Source organism: Aptenodytes forsteri, unplaced genomic scaffold (genome assembly GCF_000699145.1).
Source record: "Aptenodytes forsteri isolate BGI_AS27 unplaced genomic scaffold, ASM69914v1 Scaffold4, whole genome shotgun sequence".
In the NCBI taxonomy this organism is placed as follows: Eukaryota; Metazoa; Chordata; class Aves; order Sphenisciformes; family Spheniscidae; genus Aptenodytes; species Aptenodytes forsteri.
The window spans coordinates 257349-277134 of record NW_008795442.1 but is presented as its reverse complement, the minus strand read 5'-3'; the positions used below and the strand labels follow the sequence as shown (position 1 = coordinate 277134).

At 37.3% G+C, this 19786-nt stretch overlaps 1 protein-coding gene across 1 annotated transcript in view; it reads left to right on the top strand.

The window, feature by feature from the left end:
• Positions 1 to 19786, top strand: part of LRIG3 (leucine rich repeats and immunoglobulin like domains 3) — a 37100-nt gene that overhangs the window by 3686 nt on the left and 13628 nt on the right. Inside the window, exons 3-10 of the mRNA XM_019472543.1 lie at positions 11468 to 11602; positions 12287 to 12430; positions 14819 to 14962; positions 15289 to 15432; positions 15853 to 15996; positions 17361 to 17441; positions 18110 to 18181; positions 18751 to 18822. Of these exons, the coding sequence (XP_019328088.1) occupies positions 12315 to 12430; positions 14819 to 14962; positions 15289 to 15432; positions 15853 to 15996; positions 17361 to 17441; positions 18110 to 18181; positions 18751 to 18822 (773 nt within the window). The 5' untranslated portion in view covers positions 11468 to 11602; positions 12287 to 12314. The remainder of the gene's footprint in view (positions 1 to 11467; positions 11603 to 12286; positions 12431 to 14818; positions 14963 to 15288; positions 15433 to 15852; positions 15997 to 17360; positions 17442 to 18109; positions 18182 to 18750; positions 18823 to 19786) is intronic.

Sequence of the window (19786 nt, the reverse complement as noted above, 5' to 3'; positions counted from 1 at the left end):
ATGGGAGAGAAAAGTGTCAGGCGGGCACCCGCGCCCCCCCCCCCCGCACTCTAGAAAGACCGTATGTCTGTGTGAAGGAGTATACAAGCACATGCAGGCACACTCTCATTACGTGGCTGGAGATGCATGATTTTATTCATGTGATGAGTACATTTCTTGTCACATGGCAAAGGACAGCTGCTCAGCCTCCTGGGAATCTGGAAACTGCTGTGAACTAAATGGGTGGTACTTTGGGCTAAATCTGTTCAGGAGGCCCTTAGTTTGTGAAGCTGTGATGGCTTGCCTGATACTAACAGGTATAATATGTTCCGGACAGAGCAAAAAGTAAGGTTAATCTTCCCTACCCTAAATTCTTGAAAGTTTGACATCATGAGTATGAGTTACTAACTGTAGATCCTCTTAAGAATGAGTGGAGAAGAAAAGGCTCTCTCTGAAGTGATTTGTCCTCCCTAAGATAGTTCAGATGACTTTCCTACTGAAGACCATCTAGATACCTATTTTAAACTAACTTTTAGATGTCTAAAGTTAGACATCTAAGGTTCCTTCTGAAACGTCTAGCCGATGTACTTGGGCATGCCTGTCTTACAGTGAAGTTACTTGCAGTTACTTACAGTGAAGTCTGATTGCATCTTTCAGCATGTTTGACCATTTAAGTAAATTATTTGAAATTGAAATTGCAGGGTGTTCTTTTTGGTCAGCCACCCAGCCCTTTTCTCTGTCTTCTGTGAGAGGAGGCAGGAAGAGAGAGGCTTATCAAGGCAGAAAGAGAGAAGTTCAGCCATTTGCCAGAGATTGCCAGCTCTCCAGTCAGCAGAGTGGCTCTAGCCAGGAGGCCAGGTCACACCGAGTCCTTGACAACACAAGCTTTTGAGGACAGGACTGTTTACCACAAATACGTAATGTACAGACACCATACACAGTAATACTGTATTTATCTATTCCTAGAACTAAAATAAGTTAGTTGTTTCCTAATTTGCATTCCTGAAGTGCTTGTAAAAGCAGTTAAATTAATGTAGAATTGCTTAAAACGGTTGTGGTAGTTTTATATTGGAAAATTCTGCAGGTCTGGGAGAATAAACAGATTAGTTTTCATTGTTTCTAGACAGATGGATCACTTTTGTGTCAGGTAGAGAAATAGGCACTAATGCCCTCGTTCCAGGAGAACAAGCAAAGGTTCTGAAGTTGGTTCCCATTCTAATGGCATTCCTTATCCAAGATGTACCAGTCCTGTCCTATTTATCTGAAAATCTGCTAGAATCTGTGATGTTGGTACAGGAGAAGAAAACTAGTATTGTCTTTTACGTCCGTCATTGCTGTAAAGTTTTGTACCTAGGCTGAATCCAGAAATAGATTGAAACCAAGTAAGGTAAGTACAATAGCCTTGTATAGAAGTCCTACATGGTGTTTAACTACCAATTACCATTTGCATAGGGGTTCCACTTTAAAACTCTTCAGTAACTGTTAAGTACTTTTAGTGTGATTAGTGCTTTGTGAGGAAGAAAGACTGATATGCAAATGTTGCAACATTGTTTAAGGTTTTGTTTAAGGATATACAGTTTAAATAAGAAACCCATACTACTTTACTTGCAGAATTTTTAGAAATACATCATCAGTGCACTGTATCCTTGAGTACTGTGGAAAACAGAAGACAGCAGTGACTTTAGAGAGAGAGAACAACTTTGAGCATTAAAGCATCCTGCCTCTCAAACTAAATTTTACTGTTCTTATCAAAATGTATATATAGAACTGGAATTAATATGAAAAACATGTTTCTTATTACCCACATCCAGGATATGTTATACAGCAATCATCTTGCTGTCTGTAGGGACTAGAAAAGCTGTACATGCCAAAGTCTCTAATGCATATAGTGAAATTCTGATGTTAGACTAGCTTTAAATGATGGAGTGTTTTAAATAAATTTGTGATTTTACATTTTATTGAATGGAAATTATTTTATTTAAAACCACTAGTACTTATGGTGCAGGTGATTTAGATGGAAATATCCTTGTAGCTTATGTTGTAAAGACTGATCATGTTAGTCTAGAACACAAACATATTCAGTCTTACTAAAGCCAGAGTGGAAAATACGAAGTTCATGATGCAGAAATAAAAGGAGCATGGATGATTCACAATTCAGTAATGTTTTTGAAGTTTTACGTTAATACGTGGTTTGTATTAGGTTCCCACTTTACTTTTTTCAGAATGTGAAATCTTCTTTTCATAAGAGACATACCGAATATGCAACATGGTACAGGTTTTCCTCTGCTACCCTGAGAGGATCCTCCAACCCCATCTGCTCAGGAAGTCTTTAACACAATTAAAACAAGGAGTGCATGGCCATTCAGTTTTGCGTTGAGATGGTGAAAAATGTTGCCAGTATTGAGGAGGTTTCTTGAAATGTGCCCACGTGTTTGTTAGGTGCTGGACTGAATCCACAAGTCACTTTTCTGAAGGCTTTCTACAGCCTTCGATTTGTAATGTCTTTCTGTTGGTATATGCTGAGTTTAAATGCGTTGGCTTTGAAGACACTTGTCTTGTGTCCTGGATGTTTAAAAAGGTAAATGAACAAAAAATATTAACAAAAAAGATTGGTCAGGAGATAAAACAGGACAAAAGGACTGGAAAGTAGGCAGTTTTAATTGACTGAAGGGGTTGCAAGTTCTCACAGTAAGCAAAATTGTTCTAGTTTTAAATGTAGCATTCTGATCAGCCACTCTAAAATGACTCTGATTACTTCATTATTCATCTCAGGCCTTTGGTGTTCAATGAGCGCTTCTGAGAAGCAAACTGAAAAGTTAGAAGTGAATTGCTGTACTGAAAAAGTGCAAAGTCATTCTCTTCAAAGGAAACAAAAAAACCCCTAACAAAACAACAAAAAAATTATCTAAGCCATCGACAATGATTTGCTTAAAGACAAAAATATTGTTTTGGTCACTGAAAACAAAGAAAAACCCAGGCAATGCCTAAAAAGTTTTTTCAGGTCCAGATGGTAGTGTGTGCTCTCAATGGGAGGTTCTACTTGTTGCTCATCAACCCACACAGCTACAGCAGGGAATTTACTGGAGAAGAAGATCTGCAAGTTTTAATGTATACCAGGCTTCATAAATAAGCTCTGTAACTTTAAAATTAAGTTATCAGAAGAGCCCAGGTTTAGCTTTGTGTCTTCTTATATTAGCTCCTTCCTGCTACCTTGCTTAGTTGCTCGTTAATCCTGATTTCAGTCATCAGTAAAATTTCTCCAGTGGACAGCACTCTTTGCTCCAATCTGAATAAACTCCTGTTGATGAAAGACCTGGTTACAACATGGTTGTTTCTTGAGATTGGTAAAGCATTGTGCTATCAGGCAGTGGAGACAGAGCTAACTCCGATGTGATACAAACCTTTAGTATGTGGAGTTTACGATACCGCAGTGTCAGTATCTTTACTTATAGGGCTTTCAGGATGAATGGGATTGTTCACGCTACCTAACTTAAAAATGTAATCTGAAAAAGGCTTTTTCTTTATGGCTCTTAAAACTAAGTGAACTAACTCTTAAGTTGAAGTGGCTTCTCATAGATTTTTGCTGAACAAGATGCTGAGCTTGTGACTAGAGATTTGTAAATTCATCTGTATTTTAGGCAGCTTTGTGCTTGCTTCCATTCTCCTTACCAGGAAGAATAAAATACTGTTTCCTTCTTCATTTGGTGGGCAATAATAAAGCATATACTGGTCACTGATTTTCATTCTTGGTTAAAAAAATATATCTTGGTTGCCAAAAAGATACTTTTCCAAAATTTGAGAGTGCGCTGTCACATCCTAGCTTTGATTAATCAACATACAGCTTAAATACCTATCTAACTTTATGCACAAACGTAGTTACTGAAGAGGAGTGGTGATTAATCCCTTATACCATTTAGGAGGGATTTTATTTTTGTATTATGTGTCCATTGTGTGGTTCATTTCCGTAATGGGTATCCCAGATCACGCTTCAGTCATCTTGAGAAGTAAAATTCAGTTAATTGAAGGAAACATGCAAAATAGATTATACATTTGCCCCAGCTGGCAATGTAGAAATAAGAGTGATAGTTTGCACTGTGTGGCAGTATCTTAATAAGGAAAACTCCTGCAAAGGGCCTTCTGTAAAGGTAGAAGGTTTTTTCATAATCTTTGTTTGCAAGATTATTTGGAATAGGGGTAGGTATGAGAAGTCTGCCTCTTTGTCATCTCACAGTAGGCTGGGAGTGGAAGCTATGTGTAAAATCCAGAACGCTGTCTCAGTTCGCATTTAGAAAGCTACAGTAACAAGAAAGAAATTTAGACGCAACTCCAGAAAATGAAAGCTTACATTCAGTAGGAGTGGATGCCTTTCCCTTCTACGCTTGCCAGAGAAAGTGGTATTGTATGTTTATAAAGCTAGCATACTAAACTGAAGTCTGGCTCCCAATATTAAGAAAATGTTGGTCAAATATTTTACATCCTTGTCATCTCTTCAGCTACCACTTTATTATGGGAAGGATTAAGATTTGGATGCTGCCTGGAAGAGTTTGTTTTGAAGAAGGATTGAAAGAAAGGATAGAGGAATGCCAGACTGGGCTTCAGGCATAAGGCTACTTGGAGAAAATCCCAAAAATGAGAGTGGTGGTAAACCATGTGTGACTTGGGCTGAAGTTGCGAGCAAAAAGCTAGGGCGAAGAAACTTAACTGGAATTACTTCTTGCAGTCTTTGACATTTGGTGTGGAGACTAAGAGGAAATAAATGTAAGAATTTGAAAAGGAACCTGTCTTAGTCAGACTTGCAGACATGGAAACTAGATTTTTATGGCAGCAATTTAGGCTGAATGATGGGAAAGGGAAGAAGTATGTAGAAACCCAGAGTTAGTTGTAGCAAAAATATAAAGTAGTGAGAGCCTAGATGAATGCTTTTGCAATGAGAATGGAAAAGAATGCAAATTTTATGAGCTATTTGCAGTGGAAAAAACCTGGCATGATTTTCTGATCAACAGTGTTAAAGAAAAAGATGAATTAAAAAGAATAATAATGGATCAGAAAAATAGAGAACACTGTTCCTGTGTGACAAAATGGAAGAATGGTAGGAAATTTTACCAAGGAGGAGGTGCTAAGTTGTAGGACATACAGTAAGAATTTGAAAAGGAACCTGTCTTAGTCAGACTTGCAGACATGGAAACTAGATTTTTATGGCAGCAATTTAGGCTGAATGATGGGAAAGGGAAGAAGTATGTAGAAACCCAGAGTTAGTTGTAGCAAAAATAAGAAGTAGTGAGAGCCTAGATGAATGCTTTTGTGAGAATGGAGAATGGTAGGAAATTTTACCAAGGAGGAGGTGCTAAGTTGTAGGACATATATATATATAAAGTAGTGAGAGCCTAGATGAATGCTTTTGCAATGAATGGAAAAGAGAATGCAAATTTTATGAGCTATTTGCAGTGGAAAAAACCTGGCATGATTTTCTGATCAACAGTGTTAAAGAAAAAGATGAATTAAAAAGAATAATAATGGATCAGAAAAATAGAGAACACTGTTCCTGTGTGACAAAATGGAAGAATGGTAGGAAATTTTACCAAGGAGGAGGTGCTAAGTTGTAGGACATACAGTACATATATATATGTGTGTATATATATATATATACTTGTGTATATATATATATATATATACTTGCCTCATAGAATGATTAGAATGATTAGAACATAGAACTCTAGAATGAGGCAAGTCAGAATGAAGTTAAGAGGTCAGGCATAAGTATTGGAGTTGTATCTTAGAGAAGTGGTAGGTGGTTATTGCAATAGAGCAGTGAAATGTCATGACTCAGTGCCTTGAGTGAAATAGAGGTGGACAGGAGGACATCCCTCAGCTTGTACTGACAGTTGAGATAAGGAGTAGATCTAGAAGGGTGTGTAGTCTAAAGTGCCTAGACTTCGATCTGCACTCTCCAAAAGGGGAGGGTTGGCTCTAACAATAAAGGATAGGTGTTTTTACTTAACGAGTCCATACATCAGATTAGAAATACGATTTATAATATTGGAGGACATTATGCTGGGTTTAATCTAGGTCATACTTATAATTGTCCAAGATTTTAGCATTAACTAACAGTCACAGAGTGCACCGTCTGCAATGGGTTATAATTCCTGTTTTCAGCTCATGCTGAAATAGCTATGCCTGCATTGCTTCTGTTTACCTTCTTTAAAATAATGAACTTACACATTCACTTGGCTATCACGTGCTAAGTAACTTGTGATTATTTTGGAAAGGCCAGAAAGTGTAGTGGGAAACAGACTCCAGGGTATCAAGAAGAGAGTTTGGAAGGAAAGTATAATTAAATACATATTGGTACTATGATTGGAATCAGGAGAGAATTGCTATGGAAGTATCACGTGTTTGGAAGTTTGGATTTGCCTCTGTGTTCTTTTTGATGATGAAAACATCTCTGATCCCCGAGTTGTTTCATTCCGCATCTTTCTCTTCCCCTTTTCCCAGTTTATGTTTGGTTTAGGAATCTATAAACCTTTGGTCTCAAGTTTTGGGCAGGGTATCAGTAGCCTACAGAGTTCTGAGTTTTCATTTTCTACTTTATGCCTGTATACCACAAAAAGCACAAAAAATAAGAGCATAGGCTTGCTGACATCTGCCTTGAAAGAGCAATGACAGGCATGGATCATGGAATGAAGGAGACCTTCAAAAGAAAGAACAACTGCTTTCCACAAGGAACGTGAGAAGCCTGTGTGTGAAGGAGGCATCAGACTTGTAGACCCACCAGTAGGACTGGAAGTGAGCCAGAATCCCGGCTCTATTTCTGGCATCTACATCTTGGAGAAAAACAGTTTCACTTGAAATATTTCTGTATTGAACAGTTGCAAAGATTCAAAAAAATGGAGGTTCTTAATTCAGTGCAGTTGGGTGTCTAATGGTGAGTAGAGCACGTAGTCCCATTCATATCAGGGGATTTTTGTAAGCGTAGCGTTCAGCTTGAAACCATAATTACAATATTTTAAATGATGTAATTGTTCATTACAGTCTGGCTAATTTTAGTATTCAAATGAGTAGAAATTGGAGGAAAAAAAAAAAAAGATACTTTTTCTCCCTTTCTTCTTGCAGGAGTTCCTGAGACTCTTTCTTCTGTTATGTGCTCCTTAAAGTTGTACAGCCTTATCCTAAAAGCCACAAAACATGAGTCTTCCAGCACTTTCAGTGGAAGTTTATTACAGTATTGATCTTTAGTCTTTACTATCAATTATATTTTTTTTTATTTTTGCTTAAATTTTCTTCCACTCAGTGTCTTGACATCATTGTTTCTTACAAGAGCTCTAAAAGTCCAAAGGAGTTTGGGCAGGCAGGAGGGGGAGTGCAAGAAACAATAGATGATATGCCAGGAGTCGTATGATGTCAGTAGGTGAGTGGAGGGAAGAACAGGTGAAGCAACCACAAAGATTTGAAGAAATGTGAAAAAGGAGGCTGTGAGCTGTAGTGGCACATAAGAGACCACCCGGTACGTGCTCAGATGTGGACAGTCACGTCTGCTTTGCCTGTGCTCTGACATGGCTGCCTCCAAGCCAGCTCTAATCTGGAAGCCATGTAAACAGAAGGCAGTCGAACTAAACATCTATGAACCCTAGTGTCTTGGCTTCAGTGCTGCTCAGAAAGATATATCTAGCCCTAGCAGAGTGCTTTTTTCTCTTTACATATCCTCTTAGTCTCTAGCAAGAGACTCTACTATGATTTCATTTGCCTGTTTGTAAGGCAAATTCAGTATATCCTGCCTCTCAGGGCTTAGCTGAGGGACAGGAGATACCGTCTTAGTCCAGAATCACACAGATGTTAAAACAGTTATTTTACATCTAGCAACTTTGGAGAACAGGCTGCACAGACACAGGTCTCCAAAATTGTCTTTCTAGAAAACTTGTTTTTTACCAGGTTGCTCCACCTCTAGACTCCTACACATGCTCCTTGTCAGGATCATGGTGTAAGATAAGACATAAGAGGTTCTCAAAACACAGCAGATCAAGATCTACCTGGAAGAAAGAGTTATGCTGGAAAAGGAAGTGCTAGAGTATATTTTTGTGCTGAGATTTTGAATAGAAACAAAAGATAGGACTTTAGGTCTTAATCTATTTCAGAGTTGGGGCTTCCATGTTACAGGATCAGAGTAGTGAAGCTTGCATAGATATTTCTTTTTCTTAGAAAACATTACATATTGACATCTTTATCAAGAGATACTTAGTCATACTATCTCAGATCTTTAAAAATTGGGTTTTTTTCAGCACATAAGAATTATTATGTCTAAATGGTGTTAACTAGATCCTTAACAAAATGCATACGGAAGTTGCTGTCCTGCTTTATATTTCCTCAAAAGGCGAGGAAAGTACAAGTCGATATGTCAGATATATTGTAGCTGTTGTTTATATAGAGTGAATCTTGAGATCATGATTGATAGGGCTGTTATAGATGTTTTGGCCTAGTAGTGTGGTTAAAGTCATGAATACTGAGACGGAAAGCTAAGGTTTCTCATACCCGTAATGAAAAACTGATATTCTGTCTTAAGCTGGTATTTACACAGGCTTATGTAAAAATAATTAAATCAGTCTGCATGCACTCTTGGATTGTTGGGTTTTTTTTTTTTTTGCTTCAAGTCAGGGTGTAGGCACTCAAATTGCAAAAGGCATGTTCAAATTTATGCAGGTATTTTTGGTGGTTTTATCTGTGTTCCTCGGTACTCCTGCTGTTTTAGCTGTAGCAGGAGAAGTTCCAAGGAAGCTGCAGCGTGTTGCTGTTCCTTGCACATGAAGAAATTGTGATCAGATTGCTGCAGGTCTGCTTCTGTGAGAACTTGATGCGCTGGTTCTCTTGGTGCAGGGGATCTCTGTTGCTCTGATCTCCCCTTGAGGGTCTGTGAAATGAAACCAATGCGGTGTGTGCAGCTCCTTTTGTCTGAGCACAGTAATAACAGCCCTTTGCTGGAAAGTTGGGTTTGGGTTTTGTTTTTTTTTTTTTTTTTTCTCCACAGTGAACAAACTTGCATGCCATTGTGCCGACACAGAGGATACTGCTTGGTTCTGCCTTGGCAATTAGATAGGCTTGCATTTTCAAACACGTCCTTCTTGACTAATTTTGATGGCAATTTGGCAGTTATGAGGAAGCCGATACATTGTTTTTATTTGATTTACTTAAGTGATGATTGTGAAGAAAAATCAAATTAGAATTGAACTTTCTCATTTTAACTCAAGTTGGGCCTTAAAGTAGAGCTATTTGGATATGTTCAGTGCTGGATAATCTCCTCCTAGGTGTGAATTATGGCACTCGAAGTTTTTTTGAAGAGAAAACTGGACTAGGAGGTTGGGGCAATAAGGAGTTAACCATTCAGAACTTTTGCGTTTGAGTAGCTTCTACAAATATGAGTAAGCAGGAAGGTGCAGTGAAGGCTGGTTTGATTTTCATTGTGAGATGGACTAGGACTTTGATGTGTAGCTCTTTTTCAGTGAACAAAAGAAGTTACTTTCTCCCCACAGTATGACCTTACCATCACCAAAAAAGAAGAATGTTCCTTGAAACAAACAAGCTGGGGTTTTTTGTTTGTTTGTTTTTTGTTGTAACCTGGTCTGTGTCAGGTAATTTGCCAGTTAGTTTTAAGTGCTAATCTGAAGGCTGTATAAGCGTTTTATTCGGTTCCATTAGGTCCAACTAAACTTTGTAATACAGGGGCTATTATCCTGCCAGTTGTGAGGAATTTCTGTTTTATGGAGCAGTGCTGACACAAAGACAGCACTGTGCAAGCTGTCTCTATAACTGAACACTTTCACACTGCAATTTAGGAGGCGTGCAGTTCAGGAAATTGCTGGCTTCTGCTGGAGCACACTTTTACTGCAAGGAAAATTTTATTCGTCACTCAAGTAATTGGCAGTTTTAATACCTTGTTAGTAATTACCTTATAAACAAACTAATGCATAAAGGCAAGGCTCTATGACCTGTTATCTAACTCGCAGTGTTATTTGGCCAATGGAACTGACACATGGTGGTGGTGTTTGTTGTTGTTTTTTATTAAAGTAATTTGTTTCCATTTATTATAAATACTTTCAGCTAAGAGTTAAAAAAATGCAGTGTACCTCTACCAGACAGCCTGAGGAATGAAACACGATACAAGCGCAGCATTGGAGGGGCTGCAAGATCACTTACCCATTCCCACATGTGGTCAGAACGCCCATTAATCTAACCTCTGGTTCAGTTTTTGAGTCAGGACTTTTTTGTCTTGAGCAGTAATCCCCCCACACCCTTGTATATGTGAGAGTTGTCCATGCTATCCTAAATGTGTGGCTTACTATTTGATCCAGAGCAAGTATTTCCAATAAAGGCAAACACCTTCCAGAATCAACATTCTTGTTGATAGTTTTACTGAAATTGCCTTTGCCTGCAATCTTTGGGAGCTGAGGAGTGCTCCTAAATTTTGATCATTCATCATACTAGGTACAGAATGTACCCCAGCCAGAACTGACTTGAACTTCCCAAGGTAACAAGGATCACTTTGGGTTAAGTTCATTTAATTGGTCGTGATCTGTTTTCCCCTATGTACCATTAGCCCCAAACGAATAACCCCATTAATGTTGCTGATGTGCGTGTATGATTCTGTACATGATGCAGCTGGGATGGGAAAACTGGTGGGTTGCTGGGTATAAAGATGAAATATGATCGCTGGAAAAATTATATTTCATTGGAAGTGAAAGAAGGGGTATTCCTTATAGTAGATGAGGATACCCATGTCTTTAAACAGTTGCAGAATTTTTGTTGTGGAACTGGGTGTGATGCTTAGCTGAAGTTTGACCAGACATGAAGTCCAGAACCTCTGTAATGAGCTGTAATAAGCACAAGTTTTATTCTTTGCAAACTCACTAGAAAAATCCATAGATGAAATACTAGGTCTAATTGCACAGTTATAGAATGTCTTTCTGAGGGGCGTGCTGTCATCCATCTCCTCTAATCTAGCTCTGTTTTTATGGAAATTCAGTCTGATTTTCATGCTATAAGAGTTTAAAAAACAAAACAAAACACAATGTTTAGCTACTATGATGTTAATTTGGTTAAAATAGAAAACAACTCTAATCTGATTTCATTACAATACCGTGACATACCGTTCAATGCAAATACTAGATATTTCTACCATTCAGAAATAGATGATCATAGAGTTTTATGTCTTGTTTTAAAAGCCATGAATTGCAGTAACTGGATTATAATGCAATTTTTTCCATCTTGTTTGCTGGGAATATGTTTTAAGAAATGAACACATTTATTTTAGAGCGTTCCAATTTGTGATTTGGGATGGATAGAAATGAATGTTATGTCTAGAGAACATACTTTATTGGTTTTCTTAACTAGAATTTATTTTCAAGTGGGGGAATTAAGAACTAACTTTCGTCAGAGTCATATGTACTTAACAAGTGTTTACTCTGGAAATGACAGTCTTTTGACTACTGTCCTTAAATTTCAGGACCAGTAACAAGATTGCCAACATCTTGTCTGAACATCTGAAGGCGTTTCAGAGTCTAGAAACTTTGGACTTGAGCAACAATAACATAACAGAGCTAAAAATATCATCATTTCCATCGTTACAGCTCAAGTATCTGTAAGTAAAACTTAGTATTACTTTTTTTTCTTTCTTTTACTTTTAAAAACTTGTTGGAAAACTTATATTGGCAGCTGTTTGTTAAGATACTAAATCTTCTTTCAATTAGACACGCATTAAATATTAAATATATTCAAGGGGTATAGGGGGATTACTGCTCAAGACAAATACTAAATATTTATTCCTACTTTCACCTGTTGAGCTGCTAACTTGAATACATGAGTTGTTACAATGAGATGTTTTAGTTCATAAAAAGTGAAGGTCATTATCTTGAGATGAAACAAATAGATGTGTCTCTTGAGAGAAATAATTATGTAACAAAATGAACTTAAGTTCCCCACAGTTGGGCTAGTCTTGAGTTACATGCAGTTTGGTGGCCTTTTTTTGAATCTACCTTAATCCTTATTCAGTAATACTGCAATGCCAGAGTTATACTGAGTGAAAATAAATGGGGTTGCAACATGCTATCTTCTGCCAATAATACACTCCTGCAGAGTAGGGCAAAATGTTGGTGGTGAAATACTATTTGACCATAGACTGAGCTGTCAAGAGTACTAATTAATACAATAAATGAAATTCCATTTATCAAGGAGTAGGCAGCGCAAGAGCTTTGTGTTTCACTTCTTGGAATTAAGAATTTATTAAATAACTGTAAATTTAACCTTCTAGACATTGTTTCAACAGGTACATTAACAGTAACCGAATAACCTCCATGGAGCCTGGTACCTTTGACAATTTGTCTACCACACTTCAAGTATTGAAACTGAACAGGAACAAAATTTCAGCAATCCCTCAAAAGATGTTTAAACTCTCCCATCTGCAGCACCTGTAAGTGCAACCCACAATTGACTAATTGTTTTCAGGTTTTCCAAAGCACTGGCAGTGCTTGAACTTTAGCCTTTAATTTAATCAGAGGCAGACTGAGACAGACACAGAAAACATATTACTACAACCCTTACTAACTGCAGCTTTGTACTGAACAAAACTAGTCTTATATATTGGTGAGATGTGAATAGTCTTTGTGTTTAAAATCGTGTTTGCCTATTAAAAGAAAAAAAAGGGAAGTCTGGAGAAGGGGTAATAGCAGTATTCCTGTAAGAAAGCATTGGAAACATACTAAGTGAACTAAACTTATGTAGTTCACTACAGCAGTCTCTTATTTATTTTGTGTTTTCACGGTGAAATGAAGGGAATTAACTTGCTTTCAGAAGGTATGACAATAAGCAATATGCTTGAGTAAATAGACCTCCATCAGCTTCACTGATACAGTGCTGTCTATAAACATTTTACCTAATAAATAATAAAGTCATTTAATATGGAAGAGGATGGGGAAATATCTTTTTCCTGTTTTTTGTTTTGGTTTTTGGGTTTTTTTTTAAAACTTAAAAAGTGCACGAAGTTGACAAGAGGATGAGCTAGGGCTGCACTTTGTCAAATCCTGAATAATTATTTTCTATATGAGATAGTTGAGTTAAAAATGATGAACTCTCTTAAGTTAACCTTGAAAGTGAAAGGTCATAAGAACAGTGAAGTGTTAGGATGCTTGACACATCTGGAAACAGTGACTGTGTCTTTTCTGTATACAAATGCAGGAAGAGTTTCATAAAATCACAGAATAGTTTGGGTTGGAAGGGACCTTTAAAGGTCATCTAGTCCAACCCTCCTGCTGTGGGCAGGGACATCTTCAACTAGATCAGGTTGCTGATCTAGTTTGACTCAAGCCTCAGTAGAAGAGTGTGAGAACAGTCCTGCAAAGCTCAGGACTTGTTAACAATCTTAGTAGACTTTCTGATCTTCAGATTCAGCTGAAATTTTGAAAGTTGGTGATACTCTTGCCTAAAAAAGTTCTACTCATTCACAATTTAATTGGTAGGCTGACCTAGTTACGTTAGGTGGCTAATCTGCAATGAAGGTCAAAAATTTGTGTTATCACCTGAAAGAAGTGTTTAGAGGAGGAGTGGGGAAGAACTGAAGGCTGTTCTTACTCAGTGTTCTTCTCTGCTTATGCACATATAAACACAGGAGGATGAGTAGGGTTCTCTGTCAGGTATCTGTTATCAGGTAGGGTTCATATCAGGATACCAGAGAGGAAAGCTGAATTCTTACAAGACTGAGACTCTGAAAAATAATTGTGGTATAACTATGGAGAGAGAATTATTTAGGCCTTTGTTTCCCATGGGAAAGTAAGTTTTGGAAGGAGAGGATTCTTCTTAGTTTGGTAGGAGGAAGGTTGATAGATTTAAGATCTTCCTGAAAGGGGCAGATGATCTCTCATTGTTGTATGAGGACCTTTTCTTAGTATTGTCTAATCCTGTTTCTTTATACTATATATCAATTGTTGCTTATAAATATATCTATTAATTTAGCAAATGATAGCTAGTTTAAAATTCACCTCTATAAAAACAGTGAACATTGTGTTCTTTGTGCCTGTGTGAGGCTGGACTTCCCTTTTCACATAGCTCAGAAAGTTGGAAAGTTGCTTGGGGTTGGTGCAGGGTTCAGAGTTAAAAAGGACCAAAACCAAGAAAGTGTTGTGGAAAGCAGGAGAATAGAAAATATGGAGTACTACTGTCACTGCAGCTTGCCCTCCAGCTAGTTATGCCTTGTAACTCCTTTTCAGGATACACACGGGTCTAGCTTCGGACCTACAAGGTGTGTGTGTAGTGGCAGAAGGATGAGTGCCAAGACCACTTGAGAAAGAGGGAAGTACCTATTTGTAATTAGTTGTGGAGAATGAGGGAGGAATGAGTTATGAATGCTTGACTCCAGATTAAGAAAGAGAGGGATCACCCAGGATATTTAATTTTGCCTAGTTATCACAACTAAAAGTTTTAACTTTTTCTTTCTGACTGATTATTGATTGCAATTACAAGCTAACCTTAATGGCTCTACTGCTCGATAAACACCAGGAACTTGCTTTCGCTTTTGAATTTGCGAACAGGACTAACCGTGACATTCTAGGTCTACAAGGATTCTTCAAATCTGAAAATCAAGGAACTACCAAGTACTTGTCCTCAGTATCAGAAAGGCAGAACAGTATTAGCATGGTTAAACATAATGTATTACAGTAAAATGTTTGATTTTTATTACATTTTGTCTCTGTTGTTTTATGTGCAAGAAAAGCATTTAAATAAGGCTTGTTTCCAGAGAGGGAAGAAAGGTTGTTGGCATGCAGGTAAACCTACTCTGCTGTAACTGTAAATTTTATTGATGCAGGGAACTGAATCGCAACAAAATTAAAAAAATAGATGGTCTTACTTTCCAAGGACTTCCAGCTTTGAAATCATTAAAACTGCAGAGAAACGGGGTTACTAGGCTCATGGATGGTGCTTTCTGGGGATTAACCAACATGGAAGTCTTGTAAGTATCAACATTCTGCTGATAGGTTCTGCTGATAACATGTTAAGTAGAATTGCACAAAATGAATAGAATTGCTTGATAAAACTTAAAGATGTTTTTGAATTAAATTGTTCTAGTATGGTTTGAAAAGCAGCAAGCAGTCATTGGTGAATGTGTAGGACAGCACATTCTGAATGCATGCATACAACTCTAAATGTAAATAGAGGCTGCAGCTACCTAGCCAGTATCATGAAGTCAGATGTGGACCCATGGCAAAGCACACACGCCACTGAGTTTCTGAACCTTATGTCTTTTATCTATTTGTATGTGTTTGTGTGTGTTTGTAGGCAGCTGGACCATAACAACTTAACAGAGGTAACCAAAGGCTGGCTTTATGGCTTGCTGATGCTGCAGCAACTCCATCTCAGCCAAAATGCCATCAGCAGGATCAGTCCTGATGCTTGGGAATTTTGCCAAAAACTCAGTGAGCTGTGAGTAGCTTTTATTCTATTCCAGTTTTGAAAGCCGGGTACATGCCAAAGCATGAGCTTCTTACCACTGATCTGTGAATTTTTCATAACAAAGTTTCCAAGGTGACAACAACTTTTTTGTATATGAGACAGTTATATTTTGTTGAAAGAAGTTGAAGCCAGCCGTGACTGCTTCATTTCACTGTGGCAGTTTTACTAAAACTGTAACGCAGTCATTTTCAAATGGAAGAAATTCATTCTGCAGTAATTTGTGAATTATCGGAAACGATACAAGCTGTGTGATCAAAAATGATGTAGTAGGTTTTGTGATAGTTGTAAGGGAGAAAACTTTCTCTTCTCCTGAGAATTCACCTAGGTTGAACTGAGTAATAAGCACTGCAGCATAAACATTAAAATACATTTTTTTCCTTGAATATGCAGGGATTTGACGTTCAATCACTTAGCAAGGTTAGATGATTCAAGCTTCGTTGGTTTAAGCGTGCTGGTTGGACTGTACATTGGAAACAACAAAGTAAATTACATTGCCGATTGTGCCTTCCGGGGACTTTCCAGTCTACAGACTTTGTAAGTTGATAAACTCATTTTTTAAGGTCAAAAACCTTAAGAAAAACCCTCAGTGTTTATAGATTTTTCTTATGAAATATACAAGAACCTTTTGTTAACTTTCCCAGATCAGCATATGTTTTTCTTACAGTAGGATTTTTTTTCAGAACAGTTGGAAGAGGGAGGACTTCCTCTTTTGTTAAGGCTGTGCACAATGGATGGTGGTAATTACGATACGAACTTTCAGTAGCATTATTATGGGAAAGGCTTGTCTCCATTCGAAAGCAGCAAGCAGCACTGCTACCCACAGCTTTGCGGATCTGGATCATTGTTGTGGCTTAACTGAATCAAAATTTTCCCTCATAGTAGAAATAAGAAGACAAAACTCAAAACTGTGTAGTGCTATGGATGCTGATGCTTGTCGTGACTGAGAAATTGCTTTAAGCATTTGAGCATTTTTTGAAACAGCATTTCTTAATGGAAGGGGAAGAAAGAAGTAAACTAATCTAAATATATTTCGCTTCATTAAAATCTTCCAATTGTGTACCATTGACCCATCTGTTAGGCAGATGAATGAAATGGTTGCCTTTCCCTCTAGGCTTTGAAAAGGGTGCTAACATTTTACTTTCAGGGGTTTGCTCACGTACTCACAGTTCGGGCATCTAGCAAAGATGCAATTCAGAGGGGTGTACGCTATGTTTTTTAAGTATACAGAGAGATATAGATCATAAAGAGAGGAAGTCAGAGACTTGCGAGGTGTCTAGGAATTGTGTTAGACTTTGCCTCCTAGATTTTTTTTTTCCTCCTCTAGCCTAACCCTGTTGATTCTTTGCTGACACGCCGTTCTTTTCACAAATCTCTGATGTCTTTATGCTTCACAGATAATCAAGCTAGTGTTGTGGATGTTGTAGGATGTAAAAATGATTCACTTATTAATAAATCTCTGTGTCTTCTTTGTGTTAATATTACGAACTTACAAAGGCATGAGTGTATTTTGTTTCAAAGGGGCAACAGTTGATCCCTTCCCTTCCTGTGATGCTCCTTCTCTTATGATAGTCCTGTATATGAATACCCTTGTAGGGGAATGTGGGTTTGTTTTCTAACAATTCTTAAAATTGTTGGGTTTGTGATCTTTTTTAGTTATCAGTGGAAAAAGTAATAAAAGTCTTCAAAGTCTCTCAGTAAAAATTGAAATGAAATAGCTAATCAGGAAACGCTTCTCTTAAAAAACAAACACCCACACACCCCCCAAAAACAAACAAAAAACAACCTACCAGAAAGCTATTTTAGAAATTGTTTTAAATAATACATGCTCTTGAAGAAGTATGTACCTTGTTCTTTTTAATAGCTCTTGTGGTTTGATTTCCCCTCTCCCCCTTAAACAGGGATCTGAAAAACAATGAAATATCATGGACTATTGAAGATATGAATGGTGCCTTCTCTGGCCTAGATAAACTTAGGAAGCTGTAAGTATTGCTACAATATTTATATCTCATCATTCCTTAAAAAATTTAGCTTAGATTATGTGTTTCAAGGGACAAGCCCAACAGTTAATGATGTTATATTTTCCATAGCTGAGATTTTTTTTTTTTTTGTCCCTTACCATTTTGTTCTCAATAAAATGTTCCTTTTCTATAAAAGAAATTCCAGATTTTTCAAGTCAAACTAATCTGAAATATTTTAAATATTACTACTATTTATGGAAACATTTCTCAAAGAATGAGGGTTTCCCATAATAGGAAGTAATAAGTGCATTATATGACAAAGGCATAGTGACAAGGATAGTCTTTGATAAAGTAATGCAGCATCCAATGGAAGTGGCTTCATTGTATTGAAATTTTCAAATGCGCGTCTATGAAATAAAAAGGTGCTTATGTGTATACATTTAGAATAATCTGTATAATGCACTGTACACATTAAACGTCATCTAAAATCATTGTAAAATCTAGATGTTTACTCAAGGGGAATAAATGAATATCTTTTAGAGGTGAGACATTTTGCTGCATTGGGGAAGGTTGAATGGTGAATATTAGTCACAGTTTAGAAATAAATGCCAAAAATGCAATTGTTCAGCTCAAAAAAAATGCTTCCATTTTATTGCATCTTTTTTGCATCATGTACTTATATTTTTCAGGATACTCCAAGGAAACAGGATTAGATCCATTACAAAGAAAGCATTTTCTGGTTTGGATGCACTTGAACACCTGTAAGTAGTAGAAATTCACATTTAACTCAACATTGGAAAAAATGAATTTTTATACTAATTGAAATAAAAGTAGGACTAACAAGCTTTTCTTATGACTTTGAATGAAATACGCTTACCCTGGTTGCTATTGTGATCTTGAGAAGGTTCTTTTATTTTGGAGTTACGCTGAATATGAATTTTGGAATTAATGCAGAAAGTGTTATGTATTAAGCATGCTATAAAACTCCTTAATCCTGTCTCTGTAGTTTTTGAGCTAGGGGATCCTTTGTATATCACTAAGGTAGCAAACTATTCCTTGAGTCTTAAATACATTCAGTTTAATAAATTACTCTTTCCTCCTCTAATGTTGTTTTTCTTTTTTTTTCCTAGAGATCTAATTTGGAATTAATGCAGAAAGTGTTATGTATTAAGCATGCTATAAAACTCCTTAATCCTGTCTCTGTAGTTTTTGAGCTAGGGGATCCTTTGTATATCACTAAGGTAGCAAACTATTCCTTGAGTCTTAAATACATTCAGTTTAATAAATTACTCTTTCCTCCTCTAATGTTGTTTTTCTTTTTTTTTCCTAGAGATCTAAGTAACAATGCAATAATGTCAGTTCAAGGAAATGCATTTTCACAAATGAAGAAACTCAAAGAATTGTAAGTTTCTATCAAAAGACATCACCTCTATTAAATATATATATCTCCATATAAATGTATAAATAAGCCGTGTAAGATATTGCCTGATGCAGTGATGAACTCCCACTGTAATCTCTTGAAGTCACGTAAAAAGGGTATGTCAGTGTTTTGGGTTTTTTATGTGATTACTGTGTTTAAGTGAGATAGTGTAGGATAGGAGGCGTTCATTTTCTGCTACATTTGGTGTCTAGAGTCCTTATTTTAAATGGGCTGATCTCTAATAGGTATTAGATAAGGGAGACTTTGATGTAATGTGCTATAAGATCAGCAGTGCTATCACTGAGCTAAAGCTTACTGGACCAGTGAAATGCAGTGCTGTAATTCTTTTGTAAAAACCTGGTTGTCAGTGCTTGTAATTGGGTCCTTCTATCCTGTAGTAGCAAAGGGGCAGATATTCGGAGAAGTCATGAAGCGGTCACTGGGAAGAATGTATTCTTCTAGTGAGTTTTGGGGGGTTTTTTTGTCCTCTTACCCTCTTTTTCCATTGATCAATGCAGAAAAACGCTGTCACTGTTCCCTGTGTTTTGAGCACAGCTAATTCTTCCTCTTGCATATATCTTATGTCTCCTCTATTCATATCAGCCTTCTCTAGTCAGATCTGTTGTCCTGAGCTGCTCTGTGGATAATCTGTCAACAAACTAAAGAATAACAAAAAGATGCTGCTCTCATTATGAGTAGAAACTGCCTGAAGCTTGTCTGGAGCTTTTCATTTGTGTTCTCCAGACTCCTATCAAGTATCACCCTAGCAGCTGGCTCTCTGCTTCATCTTACAGTATTACTCCATGTTGGGGGCCATAGAGAAAGTAACGAGGAGCCTTGCGTATTTCGTAGAATCATAGAACAGACTAGGTTGGAAGGGACCTCAAAAGGTCATCTGGTCCAACCTTTTGTGGAAAAGGGAGCCTAGATGAGATTATCTAGCATG